At 54.6% G+C, this 15,694-nt stretch overlaps 2 protein-coding genes across 2 annotated transcripts; both read left to right on the top strand.

Annotated features, from left to right (window-relative positions):
- Positions 1 to 1,553: 1,553 nt before the first annotated feature.
- FLAD1 (flavin adenine dinucleotide synthetase 1) lies at positions 1,554 to 7,389 on the top strand. Its single transcript, XM_061185945.1, has 8 exons — positions 1,554 to 1,586; positions 2,046 to 2,269; positions 3,787 to 4,531; positions 5,222 to 5,369; positions 5,828 to 5,926; positions 6,004 to 6,193; positions 6,976 to 7,049; positions 7,167 to 7,389. The coding sequence occupies exons 2-8, from the start codon at positions 2,189 to 2,191 to the stop codon at positions 7,300 to 7,302; spliced, it is 1,473 nt and encodes a 490-aa protein (XP_061041928.1). The 5' UTR covers positions 1,554 to 1,586; positions 2,046 to 2,188; the 3' UTR covers positions 7,303 to 7,389.
- Positions 7,390 to 7,768: 379 nt separating this feature from the next.
- LENEP (lens epithelial protein) lies at positions 7,769 to 8,571 on the top strand. The gene is made up of 2 exons (XM_061185943.1): positions 7,769 to 8,128; positions 8,216 to 8,571. The coding sequence occupies exon 1, from the start codon at positions 7,890 to 7,892 to the stop codon at positions 8,073 to 8,075; it is 186 nt and encodes a 61-aa protein (XP_061041926.1). The 5' UTR covers positions 7,769 to 7,889; the 3' UTR covers positions 8,076 to 8,128; positions 8,216 to 8,571.
- Positions 8,572 to 15,694: the final 7,123 nt, after the last annotated feature.

The raw sequence follows: 15,694 nt of genomic DNA, 5'->3' as shown, positions 1-15,694 counted from the left end.
AATCGCCCTCCCCACCATGTTGAGATGGTTATGAAATTCCTGAGCCCACCTGGGCAACACCCACCTGGGCAATGGGACCTGTCCCAAATAAGGAAAGGCATCTGAGCTGTCCCACTCTCACCTGATAGAAGGAAGGTATATGTGCCTCAGTCAATCAGTAAACGAAATTTTCACCCCGGACCATTCTTTTGTTTTCTGGCTATAAAAACTGATCAATAGCACATGTTCGGGTCGACTCTCCCAGACTACTAGGAAGTCGGCCCGCTGTTCTGGCAGCAACCCTTCCCTCTAATAAATTCTATCTTATTTCATTCTGCCTCGTGTCTGGAAATTCTTTTCCAACCCACGTTAGGACCACAACAATGAGAGCTTGTTAAATGCAGATCTCAGGCCCCACCCAAACTGCCTGAATCCTGTAGATTTAAACAGCATATTAAAAAGGCCCCCAGGGGGACTTTCCTGGTTAAGAATCTGCCTGCCAATGCAGGGGACGTGGGTTCGAGCCCTGGTCTGGGAAGATCCCACACGCTGTGGAGCAACTAACCCCTTGTGCCACAACTACTGAGCCCGCGCCTAGAGCCCGTGCTCCGCAACAAGAGAAGCCGCTTTAATGAGAAGCCCTCACACCGCGCAACTAGAGCAAAGCCCGCGCGCACCAACAAAGACCCAACGCAGCCAAATAAATAAATAAATAAATAATTTAAAAATAAAAAAAAAAAATGAAAAGGCCCCCAGATGATTCGTAAGAGCATTAAAATTTAAGAAGTACTTTTAGACCAGAGGCAAGTGAAATAAGAGGAAGCTAGGATAATGTGAGACTCCAAAGTGGACACGTGGCACTCCCTAGTAGCTGCCCTCACTCGTACCTCCAAGACCAATTAACTGGGAGAGGTTATGTTTAAAGCACCATCTGGAACAAGGTGCGGCAAGACTTTGTTGTCAAAGAGGTTTCGGTAATTAGCTTTACTGTTTATAACAGAGACAAATGAAAGTTCCACACACTAAAATGTCACCTCCAGGATCTTGCTACCTCCCAGGCAATGCTGACAATTTTTCTTGGCTGTCCCTCCAACTTCCATTTGCTACAATATAAAACTCTGACACCAGTGCCAGCAGCCCCCAACCCCTTAGAATGAGTCATGGTTAATGAATAACAGCATATGTATACAAGAATTTGAACACAGAACGGAGGTTAGAGTCAAGCCTCTTTACTTCCAGCACAGAGACTGGAGCACCCCAAAGTCCTTAAAGCACCTCCAACCACCACCACTCATTTCACTCCCGACTCCTCACGTCCAGCTGAGAGAAAAGCCCCGCCCCCCGACTAAGGCCCGGCCCCCATGTTTCCGGGCGAGGGGTGACCACGTGGTTGTCGCCAATAACAACCCAGCACTACTCCCGCCCTCTAGCTAAAGCTCGAGAGCGATAGTCGACTACACCAATTGACCCTTAAAGGTTGTCTGAGCGACGGCCAAAATGACCAATTAATATGAGGTAGGTAGGAGTCTAAGGCGGGACTCTGAGTACGGAAGCTACCACGGGAGGGAAGGAGAAAGGGAAAGACCCGGTGAAGGGGCAAGAGGCAGGTGAGAACCTGTAAGAGCTCAGCAGTCTGAAGCGTGGCGGGAAGAGACAGGATTCCGAGCTAGAAAGGGTGCGGAAGCCAGCAGAAGAAGGCGGCTGAGTTCTGGTCGCGGGTGGAGGGAGGGAACGCACTTAAAGGGGCCAAGGCCCAGAATAAGGTAGACATTTAAAGGGACAGGTGCCCCAAAGAGAAGAGGCATTTAAAGGTGCAGATGCCCAAGATAGAGCAGACCCTAGAGGAGCCGAGCTCAACGGACAGAAGACATTTAAAGTGGTAGGTTCGGGAGAGAAGGACATTTTAAGGAGACTAGGACCGAGCGTAGAAAACATTAAAAGAGGTATGGGCTAGGGTTTGAGAACACGTTTATTAAAGGGACATGGATAAAGGAGTCGATTGTCAAGGGCGTGATGAGGAAGACTGCACTCCTGCTCTCCCCCATTGTCCTTTCTGGCTCCTCCAGGTTCCTTCACCCCGGAACCCCAGTTCCCAGGCTATGACCCCCAGTGCCCTGTAGACCTGGCGGGCCCCGCGTGCTTGCGCCCCCTATTTGGGGGTCTGGGTGGCTACTGGAGGGCCTTGCAGAGGGGCAGAGAAGGCAGGACCATGGCATCTAGGGCCTCTGAACCTCCCCCAGGGCGCAGCGTGACGGCGGGCATCATCATTGTTGGAGATGAGATCCTCAAGGTGTGTCTGGGACAGAGGAGGGGGGAGGGGCAGCGTTCTCCTGTCCTCCGGAGCTTGCTCCACGTTCTGTTGAGGGAGGGTGAACCAGGGTGGGAGCCCCCTTGCTGCAGTAGGGTCCTGGAGTGAGTCCAATATATTGGAGGAAAAGTGACCCTCATTCTTTCAATTACTGTGTTGAAAAACTTGTAGCAAAGTCCCTACAATTTGCCAAGCACTATGGTAGGGGGAGGGGTGGCTTTACAGAAATGACAATGCATGTATTATTTCAGAGTTATATCCAACCTGTTTGGAAAGTGATCCAAGGCATTCCACAGAGTAGATAAGTGAGATAGAAGGAAAGTACTAGAAGGGGGAAATCACTTCTGAATAATCAGGGAAGTCTCACTAAAGGTCATGGTGGGCATCAGGTTTGTAATAGTAACATTGACTGCTTACTAGCACCTAGCAGTGTGCTTATTACATCACATATGTGATTTTACTAATCCTCACAACAACCCCATGATGTGGGCACTTTTTTTTTTTCCCTGCTGAGCTGCCCGACATGTGGGATCTTAGTTCCCTGACCAGGGATCAAACCCACGCACCCTGCATTGGAAGCGCGGAGTCTTAACCACTGGACCGCCAGGGAAGTCCGATGTGGGTACTTTTATTATAAATCTCAATGAACAGATTATGAGACTGAGGCTCAGAGAGGTTGAGAAAGTTGCCCACAGTTGAACAGCTAGTAAGTGGTAGGTGGGATTCCAACCTGATTCTCCCTTACTCCAGAGCCACCCTTAACCACTAAACTCTCTGTAGAGAAGTAGAAGAAGATGAGGCTGGAAAAGAAGAGTGGACACACACCATAGACTCACAGCCTCAAATATTCTGCAAATGAATTTGAACTTTATTCTGTATATGGTTGGAAACAACACATGGCTTTTGAGCCAAGAGTGATGCAATCACAGTGACACGTTAGGAAAGTTGTTCAGGAGGCACAGGGCAGAGCGCTGTGGCTGGAGGCTGGGATTCTGGCCAGGGTCTGCCGCCACTGTCCAGGTGAAAGGTGCCAAGGACCCGTTTGGTGGCAGTAGGAACAGAGAGAAGAGAGCAAATGGAGAGACATTTCAGAAGTAGAATTGACAGCTTGAAGGACCTGACGCTGTGGACAGTGTCTGGAGATGCCATTGACCAAAGGGACAACAGCCAGGGATAGGGTGAAGATGCCCAGTAAGCACCTGGAGCCAGAGGACTAAAACTGTCAGGGTTGGTGAGGAAGTAGATGAGTTGTCCCCATACAATTGATGATTGAATCCATAAGCAGAGATGAAGCCCCAAGGGGGATCACATTACCCCTGACTCCATTCACATGGATTTTCCCACTCTTGTGCCTAGTCTGGGCTTCTGGGCAGCCCGAGGTGGTGTCCCCCAAAGAGCAGAGTGCCCCATCATCAGGCAGATGCAGCCTGATCCTTCCCCCTTTGCCCTTCATCCCTACGGCACTGACACTCTGATCTTCCCCATCCCCAATCTCGCAGGGACACACTCAGGACACCAATACCTACTTTCTGTGCCGGACACTGCGCTCCCTGGGGGTCCAGGTGTGCCGAGTCTCTGTCGTACCCGATGAGGTAGCCACCATCGCAGCTGAGATCACGTCTTTCTCCAGCCGCTTCACCCACGTCCTTACGGCAGGGGGCATTGGCCCCACCCATGATGATGTGACCTTCGAGGCAGTAGCACAGGCCTTTGGGGACGAACTCAAGCCACACCCTGAGCTGGAAGGGGCCATCAAAGCCCTAGGGGGGGAGGGCTGGGAGAAGCTGTCACGGGTGCCCTCCTCTGCCCGCCTACATTATGGCACAGATCCTCTCACTGGCCGTCCGTTCAGATTCCCACTAGTCTCCGTCCGAAACGTCTACCTCTTCCCGGGAATTCCGGAGCTGCTGCGGCGGGTGCTGGAGGGGCTAAAGGGACTGTTCCAAAACACAGCTGTTCAGTTCCACTTGCGGGAGCTGTATGTGGCAGCTAACGAGGCCTCTATTGCCCCCATCCTGGCTGAGGCCCAGGCCCACTTTGGGCGCAGGCTTGGCCTGGGTTCCTACCCTGACTGGGGCAGCAACTACTATCAGGTGAAGCTGACACTGGACTCGGAGGAAGAAGGGCCCCTGGAGGAATGCCTGGCCTACCTGACTGCCCGTCTGCCCCAGGGATCGCTGGTCCCCTACGTACCCAACGCCGTGGAGCAGGCCAGTGAGGCCGTGTACAAACTCACTGAGTCAGGTAGGGGCCTCCTGGGGGAGGGGCAGCATACACCAGACCTTTGGTGCCACCCTCGGTCTCAGGAATACAGGGGCTGTTGGAGGCTTCCCACAGATCCAGGAGAAGGTAGACGATAGCTACAGCTGATTCATTCATTCTTCCAATAAATATCAATTGAGTACCTCCTTTCAGCAACACTGTGCTGGCTGTTGGGGGTATAGCTCAACAGGACAGAGGTATGCCCTATTCTGGACAAGGAGTTTAACAGGAGAGGGAGATGTTAAACAGGTAATCGTGCATGAGGTGTCAGTGATGGGGTGTCTCCACAGCAGGGAGATCAGCCTTGATATGGGGTCAGAGAAGGCTTCTCTGGGCGAGTGACCTATAAGCTGAGTGCCAAGGAGGATTTGGTCAGACCAGGAGGTGGGCAAGAGTAAACAGTGTGAGAGAGGGTCTGAAAGGAAGCAGCATGAGGTTCAGGAGAATGGAAAGAAACCAGGACCTCCAGAGGGAAGACACTGAGGTGAAGAGTGCCGTGAGGTATGGCTGAATGGCAGGCTGGGGGCAGACTGCAGAGCCGAGTGGGCAGATGAAGGCATGGGGAACACTGGGAAGATATGGAAGGGTTTTAAGCAAGGGCAGCTTGGCCCCCACTGCCCTTTGACAGCCATATGTCTCTATCTGATGCCCTCTTCCCTGCCTGCCTGGCAGGGTCTTCTCTGAGAGAAAAGGTGGCAGGAGCCCTACAGACCATTGAGACTGCCCTGGCTCAGTACAGCCTCACCCAGCTCTGCGTGGGATTCAACGGGGGCAAGGACTGCACTGCCCTCCTGCACCTCTTCCATGCCGCTGTGCAGAAGTGAGCCAACCCCCTGGAGGCAAGACCCCAGAGATAGATCTGCCCCATTCTCTAGTTCCCCATCCTAAGAAGTAGGGAGGAAAGGGGGTGTCTGGGTGGGGTTTGGGAGGATGGTAGCCATAGTGACCTCTCAGTTCCATTCTCCCACCATATTTATTGAGCGTCTGACACCTGCCTGGCCCGGGGTATGGACGTGCAAGCTACCATCCCCGACAACAGGGTGGTCACAGTCCTGTCGGGGAGGTAAGGCTTACATACTGGAAACAGGAGTGTATGCTCCAGATTTGAGAGGTAAGAGATCAGAGTGGGCTTCCCAGACGAAGTGGGTTCTGATGGATGGGAAGGATGAGAAAGGGAGAGAAGGGGAGGGTGTCCATCCCAGGGGCCAAAAGGCAAGTTCTCTGGAGAGCATTTCCCTGCCCATCCTGGCAAGCCAATGGATTCTGCCCCCTCCCCAGGAAATACCCTGATGCTCAAGAGCCCCTCCAGATCCTGTATATCCGCAGCATCTCCCCTTTCCCTGAGCTGGAGCAGTTTCTACAGGACACCATCAAGAGGTACTAGGGACCTGAAGGTTTGGGTTCCAAGAGAGCTTTGGCAGCGCCCACTCTTGACTCCCACTGCTCTTCCTCAGGTACAGTCTGCAGGTGCTGGAGGCTGAGGGTGACATGAAGCAGGCCCTGAGCGAGCTGCGGGCACAGCACCCCCAGCTGGAGGCCGTGCTGATGGGCACCCGCCGCACCGACCCCTACTCCTGCAGCCTCTGCCCCTTCAGTCCCACTGACCCAGGGTGGCCTTCATTCATGCGCATCAACCCGCTGCTGGTATCGGGGGAAGGGGATTTATCACCTTCAGTCTCATGTCCCCTATCAGTCATTGCTCCCTGGCTACCTGAGGTGGGGGAGGTTAGACCCTGGGGCTTGGATGAAACGGCCCCATCATCCAGGGGAGGCTGTGCTATTTGTTCGTTCAGCCTTTTGACCAATTTTTATCGAGCACTAATTCAACGGCAGGCATCCTGCTTTCTCCTGTGGACAGAACAATGACTTAGACCTGTGCTGTCTGATATGGTAGCCATGAGCCATTTATTTACACTCAAATTGTAATTAATTGAAACAAAATACAAATTGCTAAAAAAAAAAAAAACCAAAAAACTGAATTGTATACTTTAGAAGGGTGAATTTCATGGCATGTGAATTATATCTCAATTTTTCAATTAAATTACAATTCACAATTCAGTTCTTTAGTTCTACTAACGACATGTCAAGCGACCACCATGTTAGCACAGATAAAGAACATTTCCATCATTGCAGAAAGTTCTACTGGACAGCACAGGCTTACACAGACATAGATATCCTCTCCCTGTCCTCCTGGAACTTAGATGCCAGTGGAGGGTGGGTTGAGAAATGGAGAGGGACAGGATAAAAGCTTTCTCTTTCTTATTGGTTGGCCTACACAGAGCAAGATGTACCAGAGAATTGGGTAGCAGGCCCTCCCTCAGAGGCCAAGGGAGCCGAAGAGCCCGGATAGGCCCCTTCCCAGGTGGCAGTGGGTAGGTGTGGGAGAGGAAAGTATGTGTGACTCTTCTCTGACTCTGACCTCCCAGGACTGGACCTACAGAGACATCTGGGACTTTCTGCGTCAACTGTTTGTCCCGTACTGTATCCTGTATGACCAAGGGTAAGGGATTTGGGGGAAGAGGATGGGTGTGTGGAAGATGTGAGGGTGCTGGGACTGGGAGAGCCGAGCCCACCACACTCACCCATGCCCTCCATTCCCATCCCCCCGCCCCACCAGCTATACGTCACTGGGGAGCCGGGAGAACACGGTGAGGAACCCGGCCCTGAAGTGCCCAAACCCAAGAGGACAGCCCACCTACCGTCCAGCCTACCTGCTTGAGAATGAAGACGAGGAGCGGAACTCCCGCACGTGACCTCCCACTCCTGCCCTGTCCAGGAGGAAGGGAAGGGGGCCATCCTGGGGTCTAACCTGTCAATAAACCACCTCTCCTGTGCCTGTTGCTCTGGCTGTGTCTTCCTGCTTCAGGGGACAGGAGAAGCAGAAGTGGGCCAGGCCCTGGCAGCTCGGAGCCCTCAGTGCTCACTCTGGGGGGGTGAGGGGGAGAGGAGGCTGGAAAGGAGCTCTCATTGATGAGTTTCAGTGCCAGCCTCAGCAGGAGCCCACCAGAGGGCAGGAGCAGGGAGCAGTGCCAACCCCTGGGGGAAGGGATAACCGGGCAGGGCAGCCAGGGTTTCAAGGCCCAGGCTGGAGGAAGGGAAGCTGAGCTGGCCTGGCTGTGGAGGATGAAAGATGGAGTGGCCGAGCCCTCCTCCTACTAACCCCACCCCACCATCCCTGGGCACAGGGGCTGACTCAGCCCATTCTCGGGCCCAGAACCTTCCCTGTGCTAGACCTTGGGGCCTTTGTCCCCACAGTCATGAGGTCTGAAGGGGGCGGGGACAATGTTGATAAAAGGCACTAGAGGCAGCTCCCACACCCTTCCTCAGAGCTGCTGCCCACATGCAGTCCCGGACACAGCCCCTAGCCCAGGCCCTGCCCTTCTCCCTTGGAGGAGTTCTGCGAGACACTGGACTCCGGGTACCCGTCATGAAGATGGGCACAGGGTGGGAGGGCCTGCAGCGGACCCTGAAGGAAGTCGCCTACATCCTCCTCTGCTGCTGGTGTATCAAGGAGCTGCTGGATTAATGGCAGCAGGGAGCTGCCTCCTCCCCGCTGGCACCATGGCCAGCATTGCTCAGGTGGGCAGGGTAGGGCAAACAGACAGGAGGCATGGCTGCAGCTTCTGTGGCAGAGCCTGCCTCTCAGCTTCCCATTCTCTTTTTTAGCACCCAGCCCAACCCCCATCAAGACTCCTGGGGCCAGCTGTGCTTGACCAAGGATGGGCCACAAATGACGAGTGAAGTGTGATCCTGCTTTGAGTTTGTCCCATCTGTCAGACCTGCCTCATCTCTGGGCCTCTATTCCCAGGCCCCACCTCCAGTGCACCTCTGGTGCACAGGAGCTTGGCCTGCTGGCTAGGACCCCAGTCAGACTGCAGCAGGACCTGGCACTCCTCCAAGCCTGGTACAGTGAGCCCACCGGCCCAGATGGCTGATCTTACCATACCCTCTTAGTACCAGGAATGGGCTGCCCCCAGTATCTCTGTATGAGAATCACTGAACTGTATGTACAATAAATAAGCCTTGAGACCAAAAGTTCTAAATGTCTACAGGGAAGTCAGAAAAAGTCAGCACTGGAAGAGTCTGGGAGCCAAGGAGGGAAGGAAGTTTTCCTGGACAGAACAGAATGAAAGCCAGGTTTCCTGACTCACTGGTGCCTGGGTGGGGAGGGCGTTGGGTAGAAAGGCCAGGTTCCTCCCAACTTGTAGATAGGGAGGAGTCCAGCTTGGGTGGGGTCTTCTTCTGTGAGGCCCTGTGTGTAAGGATGGGAACCCAAATAGAAGACCTGGTCTGGCCAGCTCCCTGCCCCTGAAGATCTTGAGGAAACCGCTGAGCTGGTGCTAGTTCCCAGCTTACGGAGGAAGTCCGGCCCTGCTCCTCTAGCTCACACAAAGCTGCAAGAGAAAGCCACCTGTGTGGCCACACAGGTCCCTCAGGCTTATGACAATGCATAGGACACAAACAGCCAGAATGCACAGAATTGACTCCTCACTTCCCCTTGGCAGCCACCAACACATGCTCTCCCTGAATCACTCCCAGTGGTAGGTACACACCAGCCATTTACATCATCTTGCTCCTGCCTAATGACATGCCCACTCACAGCCCCCCACGACCTCAGAGCCAGCCAAAGTGTCCCTGGGATCTCTACCCAGCACTCCCTGGGGCCCAGTTATGCCCTCCCCCCTCCATTCTGTCCTGGGACACTGGCCTGGAGATGGTATATGTGGCCCTCCCTCACTGCCAGGGACCAGCTCTTCCTCAGACTTCTTCTTAGTTAACTCGTTTTTCTCTGGGCTTATTTTCTTTTTCTTGCTTTCTCTCTCTCTTTCTTTCTTTCTTTTTTTTTTTTTTTTCAAAGTAATATATGCCTAATGAACTCTGATAGTAAAAAGTATCTCCCTCCCACACCTATCCCCCAGCTCTCCTGCCTGGAGGTAACCATGGTGACCAGTTTCTTGGACAGCATTCCAGAGATAGTCTATGCATATACTGCATCGTCATTCATTCTTTTTTTTTTTTAATTGAAGTATAGTTGATTTACAGTATTATATTAGTTTCTGGTGTACAACATAGTGATTCAAAATTTTTACAGATTATACTCCATTTAAAGTTATTATAAAATATTGGCTATATTCCCTGTGCTGTACAATATATTCTTGTAACTTATTTATTTTATACACAGTAGTTTGTACCTCTTAATCCCCTACCTCTGTCTTGCCCCTCCCCCTTCACTCTCCACTAGTAACCACTAGTTTGTTCTCTATATCTGTGAGTCCATTCTGTTTTGTTATATTCATTCATTTGTTTTTTTAGATTCCACATGTAAGTGATAACATACAGTATTTGTCTTTCTCTGTCTGACTTATTCATTAAGCATAATACCTTCCAGGTTCATCCATGTTGTTGCAAATAGCAAAACATTTATTCTTTCATTAACAAATATTATTGAGCATCTGCTATATGCCAATCTGGCTGATTTGAATACAGCAGTGAACAAAATAGATCCCTGTATTCATGGAGTTTACATTCTGGTGGGTAGAGACAGAAAATAAAATATAAACATTACAAAATAAGTACATTGATGTTACTAGGTGATAGGTTCTATGGAAAAAGAGAAAGTCGAGCTAAGGATGGGAGTGGAGGCAGGCCTAGTAGGCCATGGTAAGAACTTGAGATTTTATGCTGAGTGAAATGAGGAACTGTTGCAGGCAGTTGAGCATGAACTGATTTTTTATTTAAAAGGCTCACACTGGCTGCTGGGTTGAGAATAGACTTTAGGGGACCAAGGGTAGAATAGTAGAGACCTTTTAGGAGGTCATGGGCACAATCGGGGCCAGACATGTTGGTGGCTCAGAGCAGGCTTACAGCAATAGCAGTAGGGAGAAGTGGCTGCATTTGCATATACTTATCCTTCTAGTTAATAACATACTCTATACCCTGTTCTGTACCTTGCTATTTTCCCTTCACATACCTTGTACAGGATTCCACATCAGTATATTTAGAGCCTGCCCATTCTTTTTTACAGCAGTATGGTACTCTACAGTACTCCAACTCAAGGTTATTTCTTATCCCTGGCATCCCCTCTTTAGACATCCACAAAATGCAGGTCAGTGTTCTTGCCTGGTGCCTTCAGAGCCCCAGGGCACGGCAGTGAGAAGGTCCTGAATCCAAGCAGAGAGAGGTTAGTGGTAGAGATGGACACAGAATTCAACTTCCCATCTGAATTTGGAGTTCCCTCTCCCCCTCATAGCCTGCACCCTGCTTGGCCAACTCCAGCCCTTCCCTGACTCAAGCTCTAGACCTTTGCCTCCTTTTCCTTTCTTAGACCTCACTCCTACCAAGCTGGGGCAGTGCCTGGAGGTGGATCCTGAAGTCTGAGGGTTCTGACTTTGCCAGGGGAGGGGATGTCTGGCAAGGGCCACTGGGGAAGTAGTAGGGGTGGAAGGCAGGGCCTGTGATTGTGGCAGGTGGTGGGAGCTGAAGAGGGGAGAGAAGTAGTGACTGCCAGTAGCCCAAGGAGAGTGTCAGAGCTGGAAAGAGAGTGTCAGAGCCCTGAAAGTGGAAGGACTGAGGAGAGGGATGGGGAGGATAACAAAAACCTCATATACCATTCCAGAGCCCTTTTCAGCTACAGAGTGTCTGAGCCTTACAAAAGTCCACTTCAAAAGTAGGCAGGACGAGGGCAATTGTCCCATCTTAACGTGAAGGAACAAGCCCAGAGAGGTGTGGTGACCCCTCCAAAGTCATATGAACAGCACACTGCAGTAGGGTAGTCATTTGGTGAATCCAGATTTTCTCATCTCAAATTCAGGGCTTCTCTCCTGCCTTCCTCTTCTGAACTGGTGCTTGGGATGGTGGCCTAAGTGGTCTGGGAGGCAGGGCCAGGCTAGCAGAAATGTGGAGGGGACTATCCAACCCTATTCTGCACCCACTCCATGCTTTCCCACTTCACCTCAACCCTAATCTCCCCTTGTTCTTGATTTCCCCCCTCTCATTTGGGAGGCCCAGCTACGCCCTTTTCATGTAAGCCACAAAGCCAGGAGATGGTTCCCTGGACTACACCTCCCCACTGGCCTAGAAGGGAAAGTGAGATGTGGCAGCTTCCCTGCAATGTTCTCTTCCCAACTAGAGTAAGTTCAGGTTTTAAGTGTCCAAACTACTGTCTCAAGAACTCACTGGAGGGGGATGAGGGGAGCAATAAAGGAAGATGTGCAGGCACCTAGACAGGGAGGGATGGGTAAGATCTCATTTACCCTTCGGCGCCCCGGGGCCCTCTAGTGGCCACAAGGGGTAGGGGACTGGGCGGGGTAAAACAGGGAAGGAGACCAGGCAGAACTGGAAGTGACCCCCAAGTACGACAGCATGCGGAGGAGCGGCCTGATATCCAGGATTCCCAGCTGATTACATCGGATATAAGACCGTCAGTGGTGTGCAGAAGCTGGAGAAGAGGGGTCAAGAGAAGTGGTCTGCGGAGCCGTGCGCAATAAACTGGATATTATAGTAATAATCTTGGGAGGGTCCTACGTTTTCCCAGCTAAACTGAAAGACGGGCAGAAACGGGAGTGTGGCAGTTGTTTCACTGGCGCCAGAGCGCAGACCCCCAAGGGCATACGCTCTTATTGGCGTCCCTATTTGCATCTCGTTTGCATATGAGTTATTTCCCCTTCAAAAGGCAGACGTCCTTCCTCAGTTATGCCCAGCTGAGACTGTCTACTCCAGTCTTTGCCAGCCTTGGGGGCATACCCATTCTTCTGGCCATTCTCTGACCCCTCTGATCTCCGCCCCTCAGTACCCTCAGGTCGTTCTTTCTCAACCCTTTACCTACCCCAGCTTCAAAGCAGCGACCCGGCTTCTCGAGCCGGGGGACCTGCGCCGCCTGGTGGCTGTCCGGAGGAGGCTGAGGGCAGAGGGGTTCTGTTTCGCCTTCTCTGGGACGTGGAGTTTTGGAAAATGTTCCCCCGAGCTTCCTGAGGCTAAATTTATCTCCCCCGGCCCTGGGGGGCGCAGAGATCCCGGCGATGATTAGCGCTGCGCGACACCGGGCTCCCGCCCAGAGGCCCGGAATAGGCGCCGAGTTATAAATAGTGCAGCCCGCAGATGTGGGGGGAGTCGGCGGGAGGGGGGCAACCCTGGCAGCCACGGCTCCTTCAGGTGGGTTGGGCGGTCGCGGTGGGGGCGCCGGGGGGCGGCAGGGCTGCGGTCTGAGCGCCCCCAGCGGTTTCCTGGGCGGCGGGTTTTTCGAGGGAAGCGGAGGCAGCCGGGGGAAGGCGGAGAGCGGGGAAGAGGTGGGCGCCGAAGCTGATGCGCCGCTTCCAGCTCAGCCCCCCACATTCCAAAGCAGGCCCCTAGACCCACTCACTCAGGACCCCGCCCAGTCACAGCCTTGCCTTTCTTCCCGCCAGAAGCCCTTTCTCCTCCAGGCTCTGCAAGCATCCAGCTCCTCTGCAGCGCACCCTTGGCGCACGTGGCCCGGCCTACGGCACCTGGCCCTCACTCCGAATCGCTGTCCCAGCCCCAGGTGTGCAGTTCTCCCTAAAAGGGGTTAACTCCCGGCCTGGGCGTTCATCCTTCTCTTTGGCCAACCACCTCACTCTCCGGGTATTTACCCACCTCCTGCCACACAAAATTAAGGTCTAGTTGGTCGCCTGAAGACCAACTGAACGTGCGGATCTTGGACGCTCCCCGATCCCCTGGAGGGCCCTTGGGGAGCCCACACCTGCCCTCCAGTTCCCAGTTCCCGTCCAGGCCTAGTGGCAGGGCAGGGGTGGCGGCAGGCCCCAGGGGCCAAGCTGGGGTTTCGTGGGAGAGGGCGGGGCCCCCAGTCAGGGTTTCTTGGCCGACGCGGTCTCAGTGGTTTGGCGAGGTAAGGGCCCGGAGTTGGGGGGTAGGCGGGAATTTCAAGTCGGGGTTCCCCACTCCGACTTCTGAGCGAGGGAGCTCTGTGGACCAGAAGAGAACGTGGGAGGGGGCGTCACTGAGAAACTAACAGGAGGTTCCCGGACTCTCGAGACTCAAGTGAGGAATGGCATTCCAGCCACTGAAAAATCCAGGTGGGGTCCAACAAGACGCCTGGGGCGACCCCCAGGGATGGGGGACATGGAGAGCCCGCTGTTCGCTCCTCTATACCTAAGGGCTGATGCCAAGGCGCCCTCCCTTCTATTGCCTCTAGAGGCCCTGGCTCTACCCTCCCCGAGCCACTTTCCCGCCCTCCTTTTCCTCGGCCATGCCCTCTCCACCCCGAAGCAGCCCCCTCTCAATTTCACTTGTGCTTCTGGCACTGCCGTCTTGCCCCTGGCACGGCCCTTCTCCAGGCTAGCACGGCCCTTCTCCAGGCTAGCGCGACCCCGAGCTGGGGAAGGGAGGGAAAAACCCTGGCCTGGACCCCGCCGGCTTCGGGCGCTCGCGAACCAGAATCTGTCCGGCGGGGCCGAGAAGAAAACCCGGAGCAGTGACCAGCCTCGGGACCCAAGAGGGACAGGGACGATAGGAAAACCTGGAGCGGATTACCCGAGCGGGAGAGCCCCATGCCTGCTACTGCTACCCCCTCCTTCCTAGAGCCCCCCTAAATCTACAGTGAGATAATGTCTAGGGTGGGGGGCTGTTTGGTTTGGCCTGGGCCCTCAGGGGCGCCTCACACTTTCCGCCCCTGGCTGGGGAGCAGGGCAGCGGCCCCGAGGCTGAGTCACGGCCGGAGGGAGAGAGAGGGAGGGACCGGGACTCCGCCCCTCCCCCTGCTCGGGGATCCCGGGTCAGCCCGGGTGAGGGCCAGGGCCCCCCTGGCGCCGCCTATTGTGGTCCAACAGGTTGAGCTGGTGTCCCGCGGAGCCACCTGCTGGAAAGGGAGGGAGGCCCTCTGCGGAGGGGGCTGGGGTTGGAGAAAGCAAGTTCGACCCGGTTCGGCCCTGCCGGCCTCGGGGAGCGGAACCTGGCCCGCCGGAGCCGGATTTGAATCAGTTTTACACTAGTGGGAGGGGCTCTTCGGGGTACGTAGCGCCGCAGGCCCAGTTGGAAGCGTCCCAAACAGGCTACCTTCCTCAGTTGGGAGGCACTGAAGTACGTTTCCTGATCCCCCCCAAATCCACATACACATCGTAAAACACTCAGTCCCCTCTCGCCTCCCAGGTCTCTGAGCGAATCCAAGTCCAGAGGTCCCTCCTTCACGGAGACTCAGTTTCTCCACTTAGGGAACAGCGGGATGGAGGCGGGGAGCAGGAGCGTGAGCGTTCCTCCCCCTCCCCCTTCACGGACCTGGCCCCTCCCCTCCGACAATGCCAAGGCCGCATCGGGCACCGGCTGGAGCGCAGAGGCTGCTTGCCCAGGGCGCCGTTCCCTCCCCGCGAGGCGCCGTCACGCGTGGGGAGGGACGCAGGTTGCCCGCAGCCTCAATTCCCCCGCCTCCAAGGGGTGAGGTGGGGCGTAGGAGCTGGAGTTGATGGCCGGGTGGCTCCCCTCCCCCTACCTCCAGGGGCCCTGACCTGATTATAGCCCCTCACGGGACCCCCTCCCTCAATCCCCTAAGTCCCCGCCTCGCCCCCACCTAGTGTATCTTTAACCTACTCATACCCTTCCCTCCCGAGGTGCTGACCCTACGGAAGCCCCTCTTGTAGGAGTGGGAGCCCTTGATGGGGGTGCTCGGTTCCCCGGCCGCTGCGGACACTGCCCCCTCCTCTTCCCCTCCTCCAGGTTTCGGGCCAGCCCCTCGGCTCCGCCCCCTCCCTGGCCGAACGCAAGGCGGGACCCACTTGGGATGGGCGGGTGTTCAGGCCAATGGGCGGGCCGGGAGGTGGAGTGCAGGGGGCGGGACAGAGTAGCGGCGGAGGGCTGGATGGGGGTCGGGGGCGGAGCTCGAGTTAAGGTGGACTGGGAGAGATAGGGGCTAGAGAGAGAGAGAGAGAGAGAGAGAGAGAGGGAGAGGAGGAGGAGGAGGAGGAGGAGGAAAGGGACCGCGGCAGGTGAAGGGAGAAAGAGAGAGAGAAGGAAAGAAGGAGGGAAAAGAGGAGGGTGGGAAAAGCTCGGAGAGCAAAGTAAGAGCTTGGAATAAGAGAGCGAAAAAGGAGGGAGGGATCCATCTGCGCCCTGCAGAGACTGGCTGGACCAAGGGGTTGAAGTTTATGTCCTTATTGGGCGGAGGGAGGGGGACCTGGG

This window comes from Eubalaena glacialis, chromosome 3 (assembly GCF_028564815.1).
Source record: "Eubalaena glacialis isolate mEubGla1 chromosome 3, mEubGla1.1.hap2.+ XY, whole genome shotgun sequence".
Classification (NCBI taxonomy): domain Eukaryota; kingdom Metazoa; phylum Chordata; class Mammalia; order Artiodactyla; family Balaenidae; genus Eubalaena; species Eubalaena glacialis.
This window is presented reverse-complemented; position numbering and strand designations above follow the sequence as displayed.

What these genes read in the sequence shown, in the direction of transcription:
- FLAD1 (XM_061185945.1), top strand. Translation starts at nt 2,189, where the DNA reads ATGGCATCTAGGGCCTCTGAACCTCCCCCAGGGCGCAGCGTGACGGCG. An exon ending in TTGGAGATGAGATCCTCAAG is followed by an intron (nt 2,270 to 3,786) that starts GTGTGTCTGGGA and finishes CCAATCTCGCAG; the next exon opens with GGACACACTCAGGACACCAA. An exon ending in TGCGCATCAACCCGCTGCTG is followed by an intron (nt 6,194 to 6,975) that starts GTATCGGGGGAA and finishes CTGACCTCCCAG; the next exon opens with GACTGGACCTACAGAGACAT.
- LENEP (XM_061185943.1), top strand. Translation starts at nt 7,890, where the DNA reads ATGCAGTCCCGGACACAGCCCCTAGCCCAGGCCCTGCCCTTCTCCCTT.